The sequence below is a fragment of the Pinus tabuliformis genome, chromosome 6, assembly GCF_031772625.1.
Source record: "Pinus tabuliformis cultivar Carrire ecotype Pingquan chromosome 6, CPIR1, whole genome shotgun sequence".
Taxonomy (NCBI): domain Eukaryota; kingdom Viridiplantae; phylum Streptophyta; class Pinopsida; order Pinales; family Pinaceae; genus Pinus; species Pinus tabuliformis.
This window is the reverse complement of record NC_142292.1, coordinates 1,979,732,358-1,979,753,710: the sequence shown is the minus strand read 5'-3', so window position 1 is coordinate 1,979,753,710 and position 21,353 is coordinate 1,979,732,358. Positions and strand designations below refer to the sequence as shown.

Here is a 21,353-nt window from a genome sequence, read left to right as displayed (position 1 = left end):
TAGGAGAGCACAACTCCATACCTAGCACTCATTATTTGACATTAGGTGTTGGGGCAGGGCCAGGGCCTTCTATTGCTAGGGGCAGGTCTAACAAAAAACCCATCATGTTTTCCCATAAAAGGGGGAGAGGGCATTGATTTCAGATAGATAGTTGCTAGTTTTATTTGTTTTGCTACATATAACTCATGATAATGAGATACTTTTATATATGTGATGTTATTTTGTACTGGTTCTCCACATTTGAGTCCTTGACTGAAAAATTAGCAGGGATCAGCAGGATTTGGTATCGCCTTTGATATATCATTTCTATTTGACATCACATATATCAGTGCTTTCTTCATATTTATGTGCCAATGTGTTTATTTCATGTTGTTATTGCTTTATATGTTTAAAAATCTGAAAAAAATGAAATATTATGCATTTTTTATGCTTGCCGATATTTTGCCGATATTGCCAATAAGATGTTTTCTGGACCCTCACCGATATTTTGCCGATACTAATATTATCAACACTGCTATAAAGAATTACAATAATTTTATGATTTGCAATTTCATATTACTGCTTGAAAAAAATACATTTTGTGCTTGGATGTTATACTTTGAACTCTTGGGCACAGCTTAGAAGGTGTCTTGTTTGAAAGCAGGAAGTCTTAGTGGCATTTTTCAGAAATTTTGCTTGACATGCTAAAATTCAATGTGTTCATTTATTTATTGTTGCTATGGGCCATCATACAAACAGGGTCTAATGGAGGATTTGCGGATGCCATCAGATGCTGAGCTAATGAAAATAGCAATTGCAGACATCAATAATTCTTCACTTTCGACAGAAGGCCATTATCGAGCTCTACTTGAACTTCTAGAGCTTGTAGGACCTATTGATAATGCAAATGGTATACACTGTTGTTCCACATTTTTGGAATTAATTTGTGATCTCAATTATGTGCTTTTAAATTGTTATTCCATTTCTTCTAGGCGATCGTATATAGATGAATATGAACATTTGAGAATGAATTTTGTGCTCGTAAATTGTTATTGCATTTCCTCTAGGTTATCATATGTAGATGAATAGGAACATTTTAAAATAAATTTTAGATGAAAAGACAAGATGGCTTAATCTCGATTGCACGTTTATAAATAATCGGTTCGTGACGCAGCAAAGATTCCAAGTTTTCAGAAAGTTTTCATTGGTCTTTTGAAGTTGTAGTGATTTAAATCAAGGCATTTTTTACACGACTTTATGAGCCTTGTCCATGTAATGTCCACAAGCAATGTGACCCTATGGTAAGTACTAAGTAGTTCATCAACATAATCCTTAGATACCATTAGCTCCACAACCTATATAGTATTTGCTGAACACATGAGCATAAAGTAGAGCACAAAATATGCAAAATGGAGATGTCACTCTGTCTACACGGGTGGGTCACATGACCAGTCTTCACACTTTACCTCTCATTTTTGTGTATATATGATATATAGCTAATGTAATAAAATCTGTGAAACAATCCTGTTTTTTGTAAATTGGGGGCCAAGTGCAATGCCCCATCAGGCATGGGATGTGCCCATGTACATTGTGTAAATATTTTAATGATTCTTTGTCTTGCATTAGGATGAAGGCTTCCAACCTTCAAGACATGAATTATTGTTCTAAAATGGCTTAGAAGTCCACTGAACAAAGACAAGTTGCTGAATTGCTGCTGCACTCTTATGGATTATGCTCAAGGATATTAGCATGGAATCCATTAAGTGGCTTATGGTGCATTAGATGTGCACTAATTAACCATGGGAAATTAAAGGTCGTTCCAGGATTATCCTGAGGACATTAATGTAACTACACCATGACCCATTTAATATATTTTCTTTAGATGCCTTACCTCATCTTAGTTAGAGATATAATGACTATTGTAAACTTTCTGAAATAAATCAAGTCTAGGTTAAAAGTAACAGCGAAAATGTAGGTTAGGATTATGTCACGTAGAAAGGTAATTATGTAGTTAGTGAGCTAGACACACTTTAGTACCTTTTTTATACCCTCTTTCATCATGAATCATATAACTTATCATGCATCATTATTACTTCTCAGTAAACACTCTCTTTGTAGCAAACACACAATGGTTTTGCCTTTTTGGTCTCCAACAGGCCATGATCTCTATTCTCCAGTCTCTGTCCTTTGGTTGCTAACTTCTTAGGTTCCAAGGTGTTAGAATGACTCTGATATTGATTTGTAAACTGCAATGGATAAACCACTAGAACAGTTTGTCATGACAGATCTGATATAATTACTAAAATCTTTTCGGTTAATTTTTTCCTTAGATTTCTGTTTCTTTAGTTAGCTGATTTTCTGCTTGATTAATTAAATTAGCAGAAATTCAAGAAATATAAAACAGAAAGAAATACACAGGCCATCCTCAATAGACAAAAAGGTTTGTTGGAAATATGATAGCCATGGTTGGTATTTTCATCATGTGAAAAAATTGAAAATTTGAATTTATATTATGCCTCCAAAATTGCTCAAGTTGGCCTCTTTTTGTTCAAGTCAGCCGGGACCGTTTGAGGCACCCTTTCAACCTGTTTGGAAGACTATAAATATGCTAAGTTACCAAATCTGGCACCTTGGGTTCAAGGATCCGCGGATCCATGATTCATATCCAGATCCGCCTTGATCTGTCCAGGAAACGGTGATGTGGCGGATTCCTACAGGTTGGAAATGGATCCCGTGTTTTGGAAACGGATCACATTTAAAGTATTCTCGGATTTGATTTTTTTTTGTTTGTAAATAAGATAAGATATATTACTGTAATAAAGAGGTATTTTCATAAGTTGGTTTGTGCGAGACTGTCTCTCCAGCACAAGAGCCAACGACCCTGGCTATTCTGACAGTTAATTTGACAAATTTACATTGTGACTTTACAAAATGTGAGTTCTGTTTGCTTTGAGAATTACAGAGGTCAGTACAAGGTAAGAAAATAGAGACCAAAACTACTATATACTTCAAAAAGAGACCAAAGGATTGAGTCGTGCCTGGACTGTCAGCATTGAGGGCCTTTATTTTCTGCACCGCATAGTTGCGGGGAGCGCGCCCCCCCCCCCCCGAACCCGCTCCCGAATCGCGCTCCGGGCCGGAGCGGCTCGGGAGCGCGCTCCCTTAAAAAAATTTACGCTCCCTGCCCTGTTGGGGAGCGTTTCGGGGAGCGATTTTTAATGCCCGGGAGCGATCGCTCCCCGATTGCTCCCAGGTGTTAAAAATCGCTCCAGGAGCGTTTTGACTCAGGCCGGGAGTGATCCGGCGGAAACCGCGGACGCGAAACAAATCTAATTTTAAATTTTTTTTTTGGTTTTAAAAGCCCAATGGGCTTAAAAAAATTTCATTGTGACTTCATTGAGCAAGAGTTTGGAGCAAGAGCAAGAGCAAAGGAGCGAGGAGCAAGTGCTGAGGAGCGAGGAGCAAGTGCTGAGGAGCGAGGAGCAAGTGCCAAGGAGCGAGGAGCAAGCCTGCAGAGGTAAGTAACTTAGTAATTTAGTTAGTTTAGTTAGTTAGGTAGTGATTTAGTTAATTTAATTTAGTTTATTGAGTTTAAAAATCATAAATTTAAATTAAATTAATAAATTAAATTAATTAATCCCAATAAATTAAATTAATTTGCAGATTCAGGAATCAAAACCCTACAAACATCAAACACCATGGACCTAGCTATATTTCTTGGCATTTTCCTCTTCCTGGTCCCTTTTATGGTTATTATGGTGCTGGAGAGTAGGAAACAGAGGGGCCAACCTGAAGAGGGGGATGAAGAAGCTGGAGAAAGTCAAATTGGTGAAAACCCTGGTGAGGAGGAGCTGGAGGAGGGTCAAAAAACTAAACAAGACCAAACTCCATTGTGGAAATATGTTAACAGGGCTGAAACAGGGAGAGGGGGTGGAACCACTAAATTTCATTGCCCCCATTGCAACACTGATTACACAGGTTCATACACCCATGCTAGAAGACACCTCTGCGGGAAAAGGCCATGGGATGGAGACAAATAAATAGGAATCAAAACTTGTACAACGGTGTCAGCGGCGGATAGAGCCAAATACATAAGAGAAGAGGAGGAAGCCCAACACAGATAAAAAAAATCAAGGGGTTTCTTTGAACCAAGCTCACAATCACAAAGAACTCCTTCAGCATCCTCCCAAGGCAGTGGATATGGAGGCACAGGGTCATCATCTTTAAGGCTTAGAACCATATCAGATTTCCTTGATGAGGGGTGTAGGAATGATGTGGATTCAAAGGTTTACAGGTTTCTCTATGCATGTGGGATACCATTCAATGTTCTTCGTTCACCTTATTGGCACGAAATGGTTTCTGCCATAAATGATGCCCCTAAAGGATACAAGAGCCCTGGGTATGACAAGGCAAGAACTGTTGGCCTTGATCATGAAAAAGCAAAAATATCACATTCTTTGAATAGAATGACAAGTTCTTGGACTGACCATGGGGTGTCCATTGTATCTGATGGATGGACAAATGTAAAAGGCAAGCCATTGATAAGTGTTCTTGCTGTGTCTATTAGTGGTCCCATCTTTCTAGCTGCACATGATTATTCAGACAAGTTCAAGACCGCCATCAACATTGCAGAAGCATTACTTGAAACAATTGAGCGTATTGGCCCATACAATGTCATCCAAGTCATTACTGATAATGCTCCTAATTGTAAGGCAGCGGGAGCAATTATTGAGGATAAATACCCGAACATATTTTGGTCTGGATGTTTGGTTCACACATTGAACCTTCTGTTGCATGATATTGTCAAGAACAAAAATGAACAATACCAATGGATTGGTGATTTGTACAAGAAAGGCAAACAAATGATAAAATTTATTACAAATCATAGCAATACCCATGGCCTTTTCTGCAGTCACTCGAGATTGGAGTTGTTGAATATTTCGAAGACCAGATTTGGTAGCTATTACCTCACCTTCAGGCGCCTTTTGAAGGTAAGAGAGGCATTAGCTAGCATGGTATCGAGTCCACATTGGTAGGTATTAAAGGAAAGCGCTACAAATGTAGCTGACATGGCAGGTTTTGAAATGGTGGAGGAGGCCGCTCTTGATGGGCAGTTTTGGACAACTGTGAGGCAGGTATTGGATTTCACCAAGCCAATTTATCACATGTTTCGGTTTGCAGATACAGACAAACCAGTGATTGGCGAGGTGTATGAGCAAATGGATACCATGTTGGGGGAAATAAAAGACATTGTTCATAATAGAGATCCCAACTTGTACAAACTGATTCATGATTGTGTGTGTGAATGGTGGAATAGGCTTAATCTTCCACTACATTGCTTGGCGTATATCCTTACGCCAAAATACTACTCTACATCTTGGTTGGGCCAACCTGCAGCAGGGGGTGGAGTTAGGACCAAACCCCATTTAGATCCAGAGGTAACTAAAGGATATTTGGAAGCATTAGAAAAGTTGGTACCTAACAGGGAGGAATGTGCAACTGTGCGCCTTGAAATAGGCAGATACTTCAGTGGCACTGGTTTGTATGGTAACTTCCATGCAATGGATGACAGAGATAGATTTGATACTCTCACATGGTGGGAAACATATGGCGGGCATGGACTTTTGCCAAAATTGGCAAAAAAAGTTCTTTCACAGGTTGTAAATACTTCTTCTGCAGAGAGGTGTTGGAGCACCTACAACTACATACATAATGTGAAAAGAAACAGACTCAATGAAAACTGAGCAGAAAGCCTGGTTTATGTGCACTACAACTTGAGGTTGTTGAGTCATTACTGTGATCGGGCTTATGAGGATCCCACATATAAAATTTGGGACAATCACCCAGAGGATGACAATTTGGAGGATGGCATTGTACATATTGAAGAACTGGAAGAGGAACTTGTAAGGGATGAAGATGAAGCAGCTGCAGCAGCCATGCCACCTCCACCTCCACCTCCACCATCCTGTAGCAGTGCTCGAGGTCCGAGTCTTGTTCCTTTGCTGTTGCCACCTCCATCTACACCCTCACGTGGAGGTTCTAGTTCTGGTCGTCGGTCTGTGCGGGAGACTCCTAGAAGACCACCACGACCTGCTTATACTCCTGGAGACTCTCATGGCAAGGGCCACATGTAGATTCTGATTTACAGTTTACTTGTCTTTTTTAGTTTCTATTAGACTTTAGTTTTCATAACTATTGAGTTTTGAGTCCTTGACTCTTGACTCTTGACTCTTTCATATCATAATGATATTTTTTGTAAACAATATATCACTGTGACAATGAAAATTTTAAGTTTGAAGTTGGGCCTTGGCAATTATAACTCATTGGTAATGATGTGAATTATGAATATGATATTATGATGCTTCGTGAAAGACTAAAGTTGTTTCATTTCATTTCATTATTCATGTTTCATTTTATAAATTTATAACATTTCATATCATGTTAACAGTTAGAAGTTAGGATTTAGAAATATCTTAGATATTACTTCTTGTAATGGTTAAACTTAGCTTACAAGTACAACTTTGGTGATCAATGATGATAAATGTTATCGAATTTTCAATTTTGAACGCTTGAAGTTGAAACTTTAAGATTGAATTTGATGAATCATGATTCATGATGATGAGACTCAATATGTTGCAGTTGTAATATGTATTTTACTAACTTGTGGACATGGTTGATGACGATTATAATTTCTAGATGATTGATGTGATATGGTTCAATGATCAATCTATGTTTTTTTATGTTTTTTATGTCTAATTCATCATTCTACATGTTTTTGTTGACATATATGTATCAAAAATTAAAAATATAAAAATATATATATTTTTAAAAAATCGCTCCCGGATTCGCTCCCAAACCGGGAGCTTCTGAAAATGGTCGCTCTCGCTCCCGTTTTCGCTCTCGCTCCCGCTCCCAAGCAACATTGCTGCACCGGTTTTGCTTCCGCATTCTTTGCTGCGGCCTTACATCTGCATGGGAGGTATATCAAAAAGGTTCTTACTGCACTCATCAGGGGTTGGCAGAGACCAGGTCATCATCTAGACTTATTGGCTTCTCGTGGGTGCTTCCCTCCTATGGGGCCATGGCGGACGGGCGACTGGAGGAGGCTCTTGCAATTTCTTTCTTGATACTTGGAGAGCAGTCAACTGGTGAGTGCATCTTGGCAGTGGACTTCTTCTTTAAAACAGTATAATGAGGAGATTCTCGAGTGATGAAACGACAGTGGTGAACAACTTCGACAAAAACCACAAATTTGTCTGTGAGGCCGTCAATTTTGTTCTCAACCACCTTGGAGTGTTCTGCTTGCTCTTGCAGAGCCAAGCCCATAATGGTCTTCATTTGCCACCAGATGTCTATGGAGCGCGCGTAGAGATTTTCTCTTGCTCTGGTGAGCGTGGGGTCAGGAATCCAGGGAAAGTCGTCTTCAACTTCCTCCGAGGGAATGCCTCTTCGTAAAGCTCTGGCCTGAGCCTCTAAGCTAGCAATTCTCTCTTGTGTTTCCGGGTTTACTACCACAGAGTAGTTAAGAGATGTGCGCCTTGTGGAGGACTCAGCGCGCGTGGTGGGAGGAGAACCTAAGGAGTTCGAGCGAGAGGCCTTGCTGGTTCGCCCGCGCCCCCGATTTGTTGAATTCACTGAACACAAGCATGCACTTGTGACTTTGTGTTATGAATGACAATCTCGGTCTTTTTTCCTCCTCTCTAAACTATGTAACAAAAATGAATTATTTCATGTCGTATCATGCCCAATACTCTAATAAAAGGGGATATCTAATGAACAAAGGGGCAATGATACCAAAGACCAGAAAAATTGACCTGTAATCATTCTCTATTTTTATTATTTAAAGAGTTTTTAATGATAGTTTCAGATAACTTGTTTTAACAATATGAATACTATCATATCAAATATGTTGACGATACCAATGACCAGAAAAATTGGTCTGTAATCATTCTCTATTGTTAAAGAGTTTTTAATGGTAGTTTCAGATTTGCATCATGGAACAAAGAATCATGTTAGGGGCATTATGTCATGTTACTGTTGTTATATTCTTCTTGACCTAATAATATTTTCTATTGTGATTTAGAAACATTTGGATCAGATTATATATCTAATGGTTTTAGTTCTAAATGTTGTGATTTATAAATGGATTTGATTTTTGAACTCTAAACGTAAAAAAATATTATTGTATTTTTTGTACTTGACGTATCCTTGCCGTATCCGGGTCCTGGATTTTCAAAAATCTAGCGAATCTGGATCTAGATCCAGATCCGTATTGTATCTGTATCCGTATTCGAATCTGTATCCAGATTTGTATCCGTATCCAGATTCGTATCCGTCTCCGAATCCTAGTGAATTAGTAAATATGTGAGCCTCTCCTCCTCATTTTGCACATCGATCATATATGGTTCTGTCTCTGTTCTAGCAAAGGAGGAAGGAGGAGGCCGAAAATCTCAGGAGGCTAGGCATACATAGGGTCAGATATTATCTTTTGATGTTTTGGTTTAGCTAGTTGTATTGATGAATTGAACTCTCTCTCTCTTAAGGAAAGGTTTCTAGGTTTTCCTCTTGTGGGTTTTGCCTTGGCCCGAGGCCTAGTTTCTGTGTCTCTTGTCTCATTGTCTCATGGTTATTTTCTACTGTTCCTTCATGTTTAATGGTTGAAATTTTCTTTTGTATAACTGCTTAATGATATTGAATGTTATTGATGCTAACTGATCATTGGAAGTAGTTATTTGTTGAAGGAAACTATTTTTCTAGTTTCTGTGAACCCTAGAAACATCAACATGGTATCACAGCGAGGTTGAAGACCAATATTGGAAGACCTAGAAAGTTGAGTTAGCAAGGAGAGAAGATTGTATTTGGTGTCTTGTCTTGGTATCCAACTGGTTGTGTTGACTGAGGTTTGTTCATGAATATACGTCCTCTGATGAATCTGTGACCTAACAGAGTGCTAAGAATAAGATACAAAGGCCAATTTAAGGTCAAATTGTCTCAATGCAGCGAGAGTAATTTTTGGAGGGCTACTTTGTGGGTTGAATTCTGTGATGATTCATGCGAGCTTCTTGTTCTCTTGTTTTACCCTCGCTCAAGCTGACCTGGAATGTTGAGAACAAATTGAAGTCATCTATTCCCTTGCGGACTTGTGGCATCTAGTTACTGTGAAAATTTTTGCAGACATAAGGAAGTCTAGTTACGAGGCATCTAAGCCGTTATGGTGTCCTTTGTTTATTAATGATAATCCAAGTTCTCTTAAAAAAAATGCACAAATTTGAGAGCCCTATGAACAATGCGAAGTTTGCAGTATTCTCTGTGATTTGATGAGTCACGTACTTTTTTTATACAAAATTCTAAAGCTTGAATCCTTGCATATGCGAAGGTCTGAGAAGTTTTGAGTTTGTGTGGTAATATTGTTCAACTCTCCGAAGATTGTGGAAATGATAAAGAGTGTTTATTGTGGTAAAGTTGTCGTTCTTGTGAGTTGTATTTCATCAATTGATTTGATCCTCCTTGTAGAAGGGCAACAACAACAATGCCAGAGACTCTCTCAACAGTCACTGTAGTTGGAATGGTATGTTATTCGAAATTGAATCTTGCTTGTGCCTTTGACCCCGGAAATGGAAGTCGTGGAAGTATATCTACGTGATGGAGAATCTCAACAAAGCGTAAACTGTAATAGTGCAGACAATGTGTGATCGCTTTGACACACGATTGATGATAATTCATTGTCATCATGGTTGAAATACTATGCTACCTTACCTTCACAGTTTGATTAGGATCCCAATTTGATTACAAAGTGTAATGTGTAGAAATTCTGACTGTAGATTAACTTGATAATGCAATATAACTAAAGCAAAATACTTTAATCTACTTCTACAATCAAACTTGCGGAAGCTTAATAGATTTGAGCAAGATCAAGCAGAACACATATAACCAGAAGCAGAATCAATACACATGAAACACAGAAAATACTTAGGGGAAAGCCTCAGCTAAAAACCCCACTATTTGTATAATCATACAAGGTGGAAATACATCAAGATTACACAAAACTTTAGCTTTCACAGCTAGCCAGCTCTCAGTACAATTCTCCTGGATGCTCACAGGCAAACAAGGCTTCTCACAAACCTTCTCCTCTGCCCTCCAAGCCTCCTATTTCCTTGCGCAGTTTCTCCTGGGTGATCCTCCTGTTACCAAGTGTAACACTGATCTCTCACACTGATCTTACACCTTGTAAAACTGCACAATCCTCAAGGAACCTTGTTCCTTCTGCATGGATGAGTTTCCTTTATAGGAAAACTCATGCAACTAATAGTACAATGTCCCTATCTTTAATCTCAACTGGGTCTTTCTCAGAATAGACATGCATGAGTTATTTATGAGAGAATCTTCAGTTATCTGGAGTACACTAGTTTGATGCATGCATGCATTAACTGACTAAACTCACAATTAGTTCCTCAAACTGTTTGGAACTAATTTAACTGGACATAACTCAGTTAACTGAGCTAACTAATTACAACTCAATTATAACTCATCCTTATCTCCTTAATTAAAGGATAATCTCCTTAATTTAAGGGATAACTGTTGCATGACTTCACAAAGACTTCTAGATTGAATTTCTCCAACTAATTAACTCAAGATGAATTAATTAATTATTTTTCAAGCAGCTGGTGAGACTAAATTCAAATTTTAATTCTCAATTTTAATTCAAGGACAAATTAAAATTGGAATATTTTGAATGCTATTTTTAGCATTTCTTGTTGCTATTCTCAAAACTCCCTCTCAACAAGAAAGGATTTCAAATCGATCCCGATCCTGAACCTTTGGAATGTTCTGCATGCAACACTTCTCTCTAGTGTTGTTGCTTCAGCAACTCCAGAAACAACCTGAATCAATATGATGCATCTGCCATCAAAGTCTTTGACTGCTATTGCCTTTGTCGACTGAAAACTCTGCGCTCTTCAGTATTTGAATGCTCTAGCCTCTGTCACTTTGATCTCTGACTGCATCAATCCCACTGATTCCTCACATTGCATCCGTGCTATTGCTGGTCCTTTCTCTCAGCACTGCATCCGCACTGCACCTCCTCTCATCATGTTGCATCATGCTACCCATTGTTGCGCTGCAACTCAGTTACTGAGAAGTAAGTAATTGATCTCCCAATTGACCTCCCTGTTGAGCTAGAAACACCCTTTGATGCTGAAGCTCCCTCTGCCGCTCCATCTGCATCTGTCTCTACCCACTCAGCTAGTCCTGCTACTCCTCATCGGGGCTCCTGTAGCAAGGTCTAATCAAAGAGGCTGGGTACCTCAAGGATCCTGCCCCTATTTCAACCTTCTTGGGACTATCACTTCACATCGCCCCACCTCACACTTGGAGGTATGGCTGCATGTGATCCCTCTGCTGACTTGGCTTGAAATTTCCCCCTACTGGAGGTCTCAGCATGAGTGGATGCCTCCACTCAGTCTCCTTTCAGCTTTTCAATTGTGGCTCCTCCACAATTGTCTGAGACTTCTTCTGGGGCTGCATGTTGAGAGGTAATTTACTCTCCCTCTCAACCACCAAGTCTCTAATATTGGCGTTGCTCCTCAAGGCTTTGCATGCATCTTGAACCTCAAGAGCATACAAGTTCTGTACCCGTGAACCAATTTGTTTCACCTGTCCCGTGGTGACGTGTTTAAGGAAAACCTTTCACTTATTGAAGACAACATCGTAGCCTTTGTCCTCCAACATTGCGATCGATATCAAGTTCTTCTTCAGTCCAGACACATACTTCACATCTGTCAAGGTGATAGAAGCTCCATGCTCCCTCTGAAAAGCAACCGTGCCCACTCCTGAAACACTATACCTTTCATTGTCACCCATCTCTATGAGTATCTTGAGGTCTTCTACTCCAAGGTACTGAATAAACTTTTATCGCCGGTCATGTGGAATGAGGCTCCATTGTTAAGAAACCAACCACAACCCATCATCGAAGACACCATGCATGCGATGAGGGTGCAGTCCATCTCGAACTGAGAGGCAAATGCCTCACCTTCAGATCCTTCCGAGGATCCCTTTTTGGACTTCTTCGATGGGTAATTAGTCGCATAATGACCCATCTTGTGACAATTAAAGCATCTCACTACTTGTCAACTTTCTTCCTCCATGAGAAGAACTCGATTTGGGATGAGAATCCTTCTCCTTCCCTTTCCTTGCCTTACTGGCTAAGGCTAGATTTTCTTCATCATGCTTAGATGAAGAACCATCTATGGTGCTCCTTCTGATCTCCTCCTGCATGAGATCCGACCACAGTCGTTCCCAATCCGATAGTTTCTCTCTTCCATTTACTGAGTCCTGGTAGCTATGCCAGCTCTTAGGAAGACCAAGGAGAGAAAGACTCACCATATCATCATCGGCTGTCGTTATTCCTACACTTCCAAGCTCATCTCTACAGGTGGTGAGCTTGTTTCAACTGGGTTTTTCTCAGAATAGACATGCATGAGTTATTTATGAGAGAATCTTTAGTTATCTGGAGTACACTAGTTTGATGCATGCATGCATTAACTGACTGAACTCACAATTAGTTCCTCAAACTGTTTGGAACTAATTTAATTGGACATAACTCAGTTAACTAAGCTAACTAATTACAACTCAATTATAACTCATCCTTATCTCCTTAATTAAGGGATAGTCTCCTTAATTTAAGGGATAACTATTGCATGACTTCACAAATACTTCTAGCTTGAATTTCTCCAACTAATTAACTCAAGATGAATTAATTAATTATTTTTCAAGCAGTTGGTGAGACTAAATTCGAATTTTAATTCAAAGGACAAATTAAAATTGGAATATTTTGAATGCTATTTTTAGCATTTCTTGTTTCTATTCTCAACATAATGGACATGATCAAAGCTGTGGATGGAAGTTATCAACAAGGCATGCAAGTTGTGTGAAACTGTTGAAGTCTGAGCCTGTGGCTTGGAGCTTCCTAGAGCGTGAGGGTGAAGTATGAGTTCTATCTTGTTGTGAGTGTTGAAGCAGTGGAAGCAAATCAGGTTTTCTGTGTTGACAAATAGCTATGCTCTGAGCAGTGTTTGAATCACAACAATTTTTTGAGCCAGTTATAAAGAGAGGAAATCATTAGTGAGTTAAAGAGAGGAAATTCTCTAAACCTAATAGATTAATCTCAGAGTTTCCAATTCAAAAGTCAATTGATGTCAACTTGAAAGGTTTTATACATATAAGAAGGATGAAATGTATTGAAGCCGACTTGATTGATCTGGTACATATCTTTTTGGTGCTCATGGATATGTTCTTATCGTCATTAAGGTTCGAGATTCTCGTCTAAAGTTTGATATGTAAGAGTTTGAGGCCGAATTGTAGAAGAAGAAGTCTGAGCTGCTTGAGTCCAAGTTTGTTCGAGTTAGTATATTTCTATGGGAAGAAACTAGTCCGAACCTATTTTTTCTTTAAGGAAATGTAACAACATTGAGGCCTGTTCAAATCAATGTTTAAGAAGACCTTCTCTGTGCACAAGTATATTGTGACTGAGATCATCTCTATGACCTGTTGTTCGAGCCCATTACTGCAACTCAAGTTCATGGAAGATTTAGATCTTGTGAAAATTCCTCGAAATGTAGCAACTGGTATTAACTCTCCTAATTGATTATTTAGTTTATTAATTTTCTGATTAATATCAAATTAATGACATTGCAATTTTTTCACAAATTAAAATAAACGCCATGGAAATAAAAATGCTAGAAACTGAGAAATATTAGCACACACCCACACAATAATATATGACATTGTTATTTCTGGAAAAATGTCCTTGTAAAAACCCAATGTGGGAAAATTGGTGCAATAGTGAGGGTTTTTATTATTATGTAGCAACATAAATTTTGAGTACAATAAAATGTCACGAAAGTGGCAATTCTATCTGAGGAAAATACTGGAAAACATATATGAGGAAATTTTACCCTCGCTCCAAGCTATCTTGTTTTAGTCTAACCTCTGAAAAGCTAGCTGTCCAAACGCTCTGCGCAGACCCTCATGCTAAGCTCAGAACTGTTGCCAATCAAGCTGTCTCGCCTGCTGCTGACTAGGAAAATGTCTCTTTGGCACCTTGGAAAATCTTCTCGGCATTTGGAACTGAAAACAACCTTCCCTTCAGCTAAATCGAACTGCCTATCTTGAGGCTCTGCGTAGCCCCTACGCAACCTCTGAGAGAATAATTTCGACCTCCTCTCTCTGGCTCTCTGAAACTGAAAACTCCTTTGGAATACTGCTATGTTGCCCCTCTGCCACTTGTTACTCGATCATTGGCTCAATCTCGCTACTGATTCACCTACCGCTGCAAAATTGAATTGCCTTAATCACTGAGTATCTGCACTGGTGTATTCTCCATCTACCCATCGACCTCTTCTTATAATCTCCAATTGGGACTCCAACGACTAAGATTAAAACTTAATCGATGGCTGAGATCATCTCCAAGTCGATCTGTGTGAGTTTCTAGAGAATTCTCACCTTTCTCAATTAGTTACTATTAATTAACCATTTTTCCTAAGTTAAACGTAGGAAATTTTTAATTATGGTCAATTAATTTAATGGAGCTATCTCTAAGTGGAATTTCAAGAAACGATTTTCGGGTTTTTCTAGAACCCCTGTGTTTAGCCTCTCCACAAAGTCTCGAGACTAGGACACCATCTGATGATACAAAAACTAACACTCCCTCTTAGCGAGGAAGAGGTGCTGCATAATCTGCCACAACACCTTGTATCTGCAACATCCTCCATATAAGCTGATGATGTCTGACTATTGTAGTTGTCTGCAATTGTGCATCAATCACTGTGCTAACTCTGATTCATTTGCCACTGACTGTAACTGATCCATGCTGCTGTGTCTGTGTTGTTGCTGACTTTGCATTGTACATCTTGTACTGCTGCCAACTCTGCAACTCAACTAATACTCCCTTTCAGGTTGCTGCTGCTGCAACTCTACGATTGAGAAGCATCCAAAATACTGAATCAAGCGTATCTCTGTGCTGCAATTGTCTCCTAAGCATCTGATTGCTACTAGCCTCTACTCTGTGACCAGGGAATTTGCGTTGCTGTTGATTCTGCTTTGTGCCTCCTGCACTGCTGTCAACACTGCTCTGCGCTCCTCAAAATCTAATGCCACTAGTCTGCAACTGTCACTCTAGAACTGACTGCCTCAACTGACACTGGTCCTCCTACTACTGAATACTGTGGGCTCCTATAGCAAGGGTAATGACCCATGAGGAAACACCATCCGATGTTCATCTCAATGGACTTTGCCCAAATATCTGTGCAACTCTGGGACTAAAGTTCCATATCGCCCCACCTCACTCTTGGATTTATAGCTGTAAAAATGGCGAAATCTTCCTCCAACCTGGAGGATAACTTGTCTATCTCTGCGGATGTTGTCGCCTGATCCTGCTTCTCCTACTTTTCCTTCTTTCTTTCAGGACACTGAGTATTGTAGTGGCCAAACTCACCACATGTGAAGCACTTGATCTTATATATATCCTTCTTCTTCTTCTTCTTCTTCTCTCCCTGCGAGCCTTGTCCTTGACTGGGACCTTTTGCTTTCCCCTTTGATGCAAGGGCCACATTGTCTTCCCCCTTCACACATTTCGATCCCTTGTTGCTACTGCAACTGATGGAGATCTTTACTAGAGATTGCCTCATCTCTTCCTACTGCAGGTCTGACCACATGCTGTCCCACCCTGGTAATGTATTCTGTCCCAAAATGCCTTGGATGAAGATTTCCAATTTCTTTGAGACATTGTTCAGGGCTAAACACATAAGCTCTGTAGTTTGAGGTGCTTCTCCTATGGTTGCAAGCTGATCCTAGATATCCTGAATTCTGGTGAGAAAGGGATCAATGCCTTCACCTTTTTGCATCCTTGTATTCCTCAACTTTTCTTTTAGGAACATCTTTCGTTGCTCAGAAGGATTCTGATATAGCCTTGAGAGAGCATCCCACATCTCTTTGGTAATATTCATACCAAATATATGTGAGACTATATGGTCCCAGACTCCATCTAGGATCATTTGCTTCGCCTTGGCCATTTCTTTCTTGTACTCTTCAGTTGATTTGCATCAGTAGGTACTTCCACAACGTTCTCTGCATAGGTTTTCAGGCCATGCTCATCTAACAGGAAGGAAATCCTAGCCTTCGAGATGATGTAGTTGGATGCTCCCTCCAACCTGTCCTGATCTCCCTGTGTGTGTGCACTTTCTCTTCCACTCGGTGCTGATTCTGCTCTAGCAGCCTGCTACAAAAACCTTCTGCTCCCATACAAGAAATCTACTCAGTGAAAATATCGATCTGCTGCTCCCTTTGCTTGTTGGAATCACTTTTCTGGACAAATCGAATTTTCTGCCACCTTGCAACTGAAAATCGAACTCCAGCACAACAATTCACACTACCTAGCTAGGCACTGTGCAACCCCTGAAAATTTCGTCTTGCTGCTCCCTCTGAACAATGAAATTTTCTCTCTTCCACCTCTGAGCTTCTCACCTATCAAATAAGCTTTGATAACATGTGAAAATTCCTCAAAATGCAACAACTGGAATTAATTCTCCTAACTCATTATTCAGTTTGTTAATTTTTTGATTAATATCAAAATAATCACACTGCAATTTCTTCACAAATTAAAATAAACGTTGCGGAAATACAAATGCTGGAAACTGAGAAATGCTAGCAGACACAATAATATTACACCGTTATTTTTGGACAAATGTCCAATGTGGGAAAACCGGTGCAACAGTGAGGGTTTTTATTATTATGTAGCAACACAAATTTTGAGTATAATAAAATGTCGCCAAACTGGCGATTCTATCTGAAGAAAATACTGGCAAAAATATCTGAGGGAATTTTACCCTCGCTCCAAGCAATCTTGGCTCAGTCTGTCCTCTGAAAAGCTAGCCGTATAAACCCTCTGTGCTGGCCCTGTGCCACCTCTGTGCAGACCCTCTCATGCTCAGCACGTAATTGCTGCCAATCAAGCCGTCATGCTTGCTGTTGACTGAGAAAATGTCTCTCCAACACTCGGGAAAATCTTCCAGGAGTAAGAATTAACCTGCAAAAGTGGCTGAAATGTTGATATCATGCATGCATAGGCCCTTCTAAGATATGCGTTGGGCTCCTCCAGTGCAAAGTCGAGTGTAAAGGGCTCCAAAAATTAGGATCTAGGGGTTGGCCCCTAAATCTCCATGCAAATCATCCCGTGGACCCTAATTTTGTGTTTGGGGCACAAAATGGGTCTCATTGGTCTCCTGGTGATAGAATAGTTTGGTTTTGCTCCAACGTTGAGGGCTCAGACGATGGTGCTATCCCTCTCATGTCTCAAGGGTGAGACAAACCTCATCTGGGCCTCGAATCAACTAGCAAACCATGTGTACACTGCTAAGCCGACTAGGGTCATGCTGGTTCAAGTGCATCATTTGATGAATAATGTGGGGCAAAGCACAGATTGCTAGGGTGCTATAGGTGCCCATGGAATGGAGTGATGCTCCTCAAGTGATAGGAGTCCCATGGCTCTCAACCCTTCACTTGTAGGGTGTCATAATGCTCCTCTAGTGGACTTGGGCCCTAGTTAAGTTGCGTAGCCCATGATGAAAACCACCTGCCAATCACACACAATGTCCAGTGCTACAGCTTCACCATCAAGTACAAAAATCATTATTGCATCTAAGTGAACCAAGCTTGTTATCAAGGGCAAATTGATACTTCATATGGGGCTTCCCTTCCAAATTCAGGGTTTCAATCACGTAATAGTGTTACCTCCCTACGTAGGAGTGGCTAACAGACAACCCTATTAGGTGTTCTCATCCAATAAGGGGAAATACATGTCCTTGGTACATCCTTCAATCAATAGGTGGTATGTGACTAATGATGGAACAAAATGGGGATGAAGGGGTCAAGGCCAAATGCTATGGTCAAAGGGGTAGCAATAATGAGGAAGTCCACATATTGGGTGTACAGACGTGAGGAGGGTGCAATCATGGATGCACGAGTTACCCCAATCTTTGCTTTTTCCACCCCTCTTTAGTTGACTTTTGTTTTTTCTTGATTTTTTTTGTATTACTACTTGAAGCTCTAGGAAATGAGAGCATGCTAAGAATGATGTATAACAATTATCACCCTTAAAGGTGGGGCAGTTCATTGCCCACCAGGAGTTGGGACGTGCATGGGTTCCTCTTATGATGTGATGGGGCAATCATTGACCCTAGGAACCAGGGTGATGGCCATAATGATAAGGGGTAGAGCTCATGCTTGGCTTTTGCACACGTGTTATAATTAGTGTTCTGACCATCTTTTGCATTTTATGATTTTCTTTTTCTTTCGTTTCTTGCTTGTGGCGGATATTCTTTTAAATATCTTTTAACTACATCAATCTCTGGGGCAATGTTTCCAGGCCTGAACCATATATGTGGACAAGGGGAGGGGGAGTGCTAGACCTAGTGGACCCATGATCATGTGGACCTAGAGAAGGGAGATGGAATATAAGGCTTGTAATGTGCGGAGGGAAGTGATAAATATGGAATGGGAAAACAAGACTGTGCTACCAAAATTGGGGTTTCCCAAGTTGTGCCCTTCCTAAAGCCATGGGCCAATAGGGGAGATCCCACTAGACTAGGATTGAAGATTAATCCCCCATTTAAGGTGACGGTACAAAACCACGGTCAAAGCCCTTCCTTCTTCCAAGTCACCCAATAACCCATGCCAAAATGATCAAGTGAAAAACAAGCATAAGCACTCAATTGCACAATGAATAATATACCTTTTGGGTCGGATTGCCCACCTTCTAACATGCATTCTTGACAAATGGGCGAGGAAACATATGACTAATGCAGGTTGCGGAGATAAAATGGCACATTACATCAGCTACAAAGTGGCTGTCAGGGGCTGCTGGCTGCTGGCTGGAGGAAGATCATAAATGATTAGGAGAAAAGTTCTCCTAAGGGTACCCACTTTTGGTGGGTAACATGGCCCTAATATGCTCACAAGATGTTCAAGCTTTTCCATCCCCTAGAGTTAAGGGGTATGTTGGATTTGTGGTCACACTGCTACGTGACTATTTTTAGCAGCCAATCTTCCAAAGGATCTGGGAACTAGTTAAGGGGGCTTCTAGATATTTCCAACAGATGCATACATATGGCCTTTTTCATTACCAGCTTTGTTCCAACCATACATGACTGGCCTTTTACTATTATTTAAGCTGGAAAATTTGTAAGTCTGATCGTTTTTCCAGAAGATGCAATGAGAGGATTTGTGCAATAGCTAATTCACACTCTGTCTGTAACTCGAGAGCTATTTACATTGTTGGCACAGGCTATTCTTGTTATTTATACGTTGAGATTATAGGCACTTGCAATCTAGAGATTAGTGGCATTATAATTTTACCAACCTAGGTTCATCTTAACCCTGGATCTATCAAGCTCCAAGGGAGATCAAATTCCTTGAGATACAAAAGCTTGAGAAAATGTTTGCACATTGAGGGATTTAATCCCTCTTGGCGCTTGATAGATCTGGGGTTAATATGGATCTAGGCTGTTTAATAGTTTATCAGTTTAGTTCATTTTTTTTAAATTTTAGGCTGACATGCTGACATTAGCATTACATCCTTACGTTACACACCTCCCTCACCTGGGCTGTAGAATGTTCCTTTTGATGCAATCACCATCCTGCAAGTCTTATGTGATTTTATTATTGTTGACAGTAAGATTTATTATAAGTAGGATATGGGTAGCTACTTGTGCACTCTTTTTTGCAGTGGTCCGGAGAGATACAGACACTTGTCACACATTTTTGCATGGTTACACCATGACATTGTTAGCCGTTTCTATGAGCTGCAAGTTCCCATTATTCAGTTTCCTTTTTCAAATTTATTTTATATATGGACTGCCATTTAAAGCTCTGGGATTTCTTGTACTTAATCTTTTCTTCTATGTCTGGATGGTCTTGGATAGGAGATTCTAGAGGTGCTCTTATTGATATGCTTCAACATTTTGGGTTTCCTCACCTATAGATTGCTTTTTGACATTTTTGGATAGAGTTGTAAAGTTTTGATTTCTAGTTGAGTCTGTGGATTGAGTATACTATTGATGTGATAGTTTACTGGTAGATTCTAGGCATTTGTAATTGTATCCTGCTTACCTAAACACTGTTTCTGGTCGATGCAGATTTGAATAAACTTGGAGGACTCACTGCACTTGTCAAAGAACTTAACAGAGAAGAGAAAGAACTGCGCACAATCGCTGCATGGGTTCTTGGACAAGCAAGTAATAACAATCCTGTTGTCCAAAAGCAGGTAATCTTTTAATTTCTCTTCATTTTCAAAACTGCTAAGAATCTGCATTATGCACAGCAATTTTTACTTTAGAGTTTGGACCTTTGGCTCTTTTGAATTTTTTCATACAGAAGTCTGGGAAAGAGTGCACTATTTCAGTATGACATCTTTATATTGTATATAACATCTATTTTTTATATCTTAATCTATCGCTAAATTCAAATGCATTGCAGATAATTGAACTAAATGTCTTGCCAAAATTAATGGGGATGGTGAAATCAAGCTGTTCTGAAGAGGCAGTTAAGGCCCTTTATGCAGTTTCAGCGATAATTAGAAACAATCCTGATGGGCAAGCTGTGTTTTACTTTGAAGGGGGAGCTCATATGCTTCAGGTAATATGCTAATTAGAATTTGATTTCATTCCAAATATTCAGATCGAAGGGCACACACAAGATTGAACTCATTTGGTTTCCTTGGTTGATAGGATATCATGGCCAATGATAGCAGTGACATTCGGCTGCGGAGGAAATCTGTCTTTGTGGTGGCCGACTTAGCTGAGCAACAGTTCGAATTAGAAGCTAGTGGAGCAAAGAGTATTTTTGAAGCTAGCAAAGAATACCTTAAATCAGTAGTGGATCTGATGACAGTGCCTGATTTAGATTTACAAGAGAAGGTTGTTCCCCACCCCCCCTCTCAAATTTCAGCTTGTCTGGGTTGAAATTACGTGATATAAACAATGTGTTGAGAAACTCAGGGCAGAATCTGCATCAAGGCAGATTTCTCCTGAAAGTCTGCTTCATTAGTTTAAATTTAGTCTTATACTGCATCTTAGATTTAGTATTGTTGTTGTTGTGTTGAGATGTATATACTATACACAAAGTTTTTTGAATTTTTTTGGTTATAGAGTACATTAAAATGTGTTGCACTGCTAAACATCAAAGGTGATTCCATATCACCATATGGAGAGAAGCCCTTTCAAGATTGAGAAAGAGCATATGATGTTATGGCAACATTTGGTGCATCCATTGCTTTCTTATCGTCTCCTGGTTTTCCTCAAATAGGAATCTTTACTGAAAGGCAA

General features: G+C 39.8%; 1 protein-coding gene across 1 annotated transcript in view; it reads left to right on the top strand.

Annotated features, from left to right (window-relative positions):
* Positions 1-21,353, top strand: part of LOC149267138 (hsp70 nucleotide exchange factor FES1-like) — a 76,549-nt gene that overhangs the window by 47,139 nt on the left and 8,057 nt on the right. Inside the window, exons 3-6 of the mRNA XM_089431553.1 lie at positions 739-889; positions 20,166-20,293; positions 20,506-20,664; positions 20,757-20,945. Coding sequence (XP_089287679.1) covers positions 739-889; positions 20,166-20,293; positions 20,506-20,664; positions 20,757-20,945 — 627 coding nt within the window. The remainder of the gene's footprint in view (positions 1-738; positions 890-20,165; positions 20,294-20,505; positions 20,665-20,756; positions 20,946-21,353) is intronic.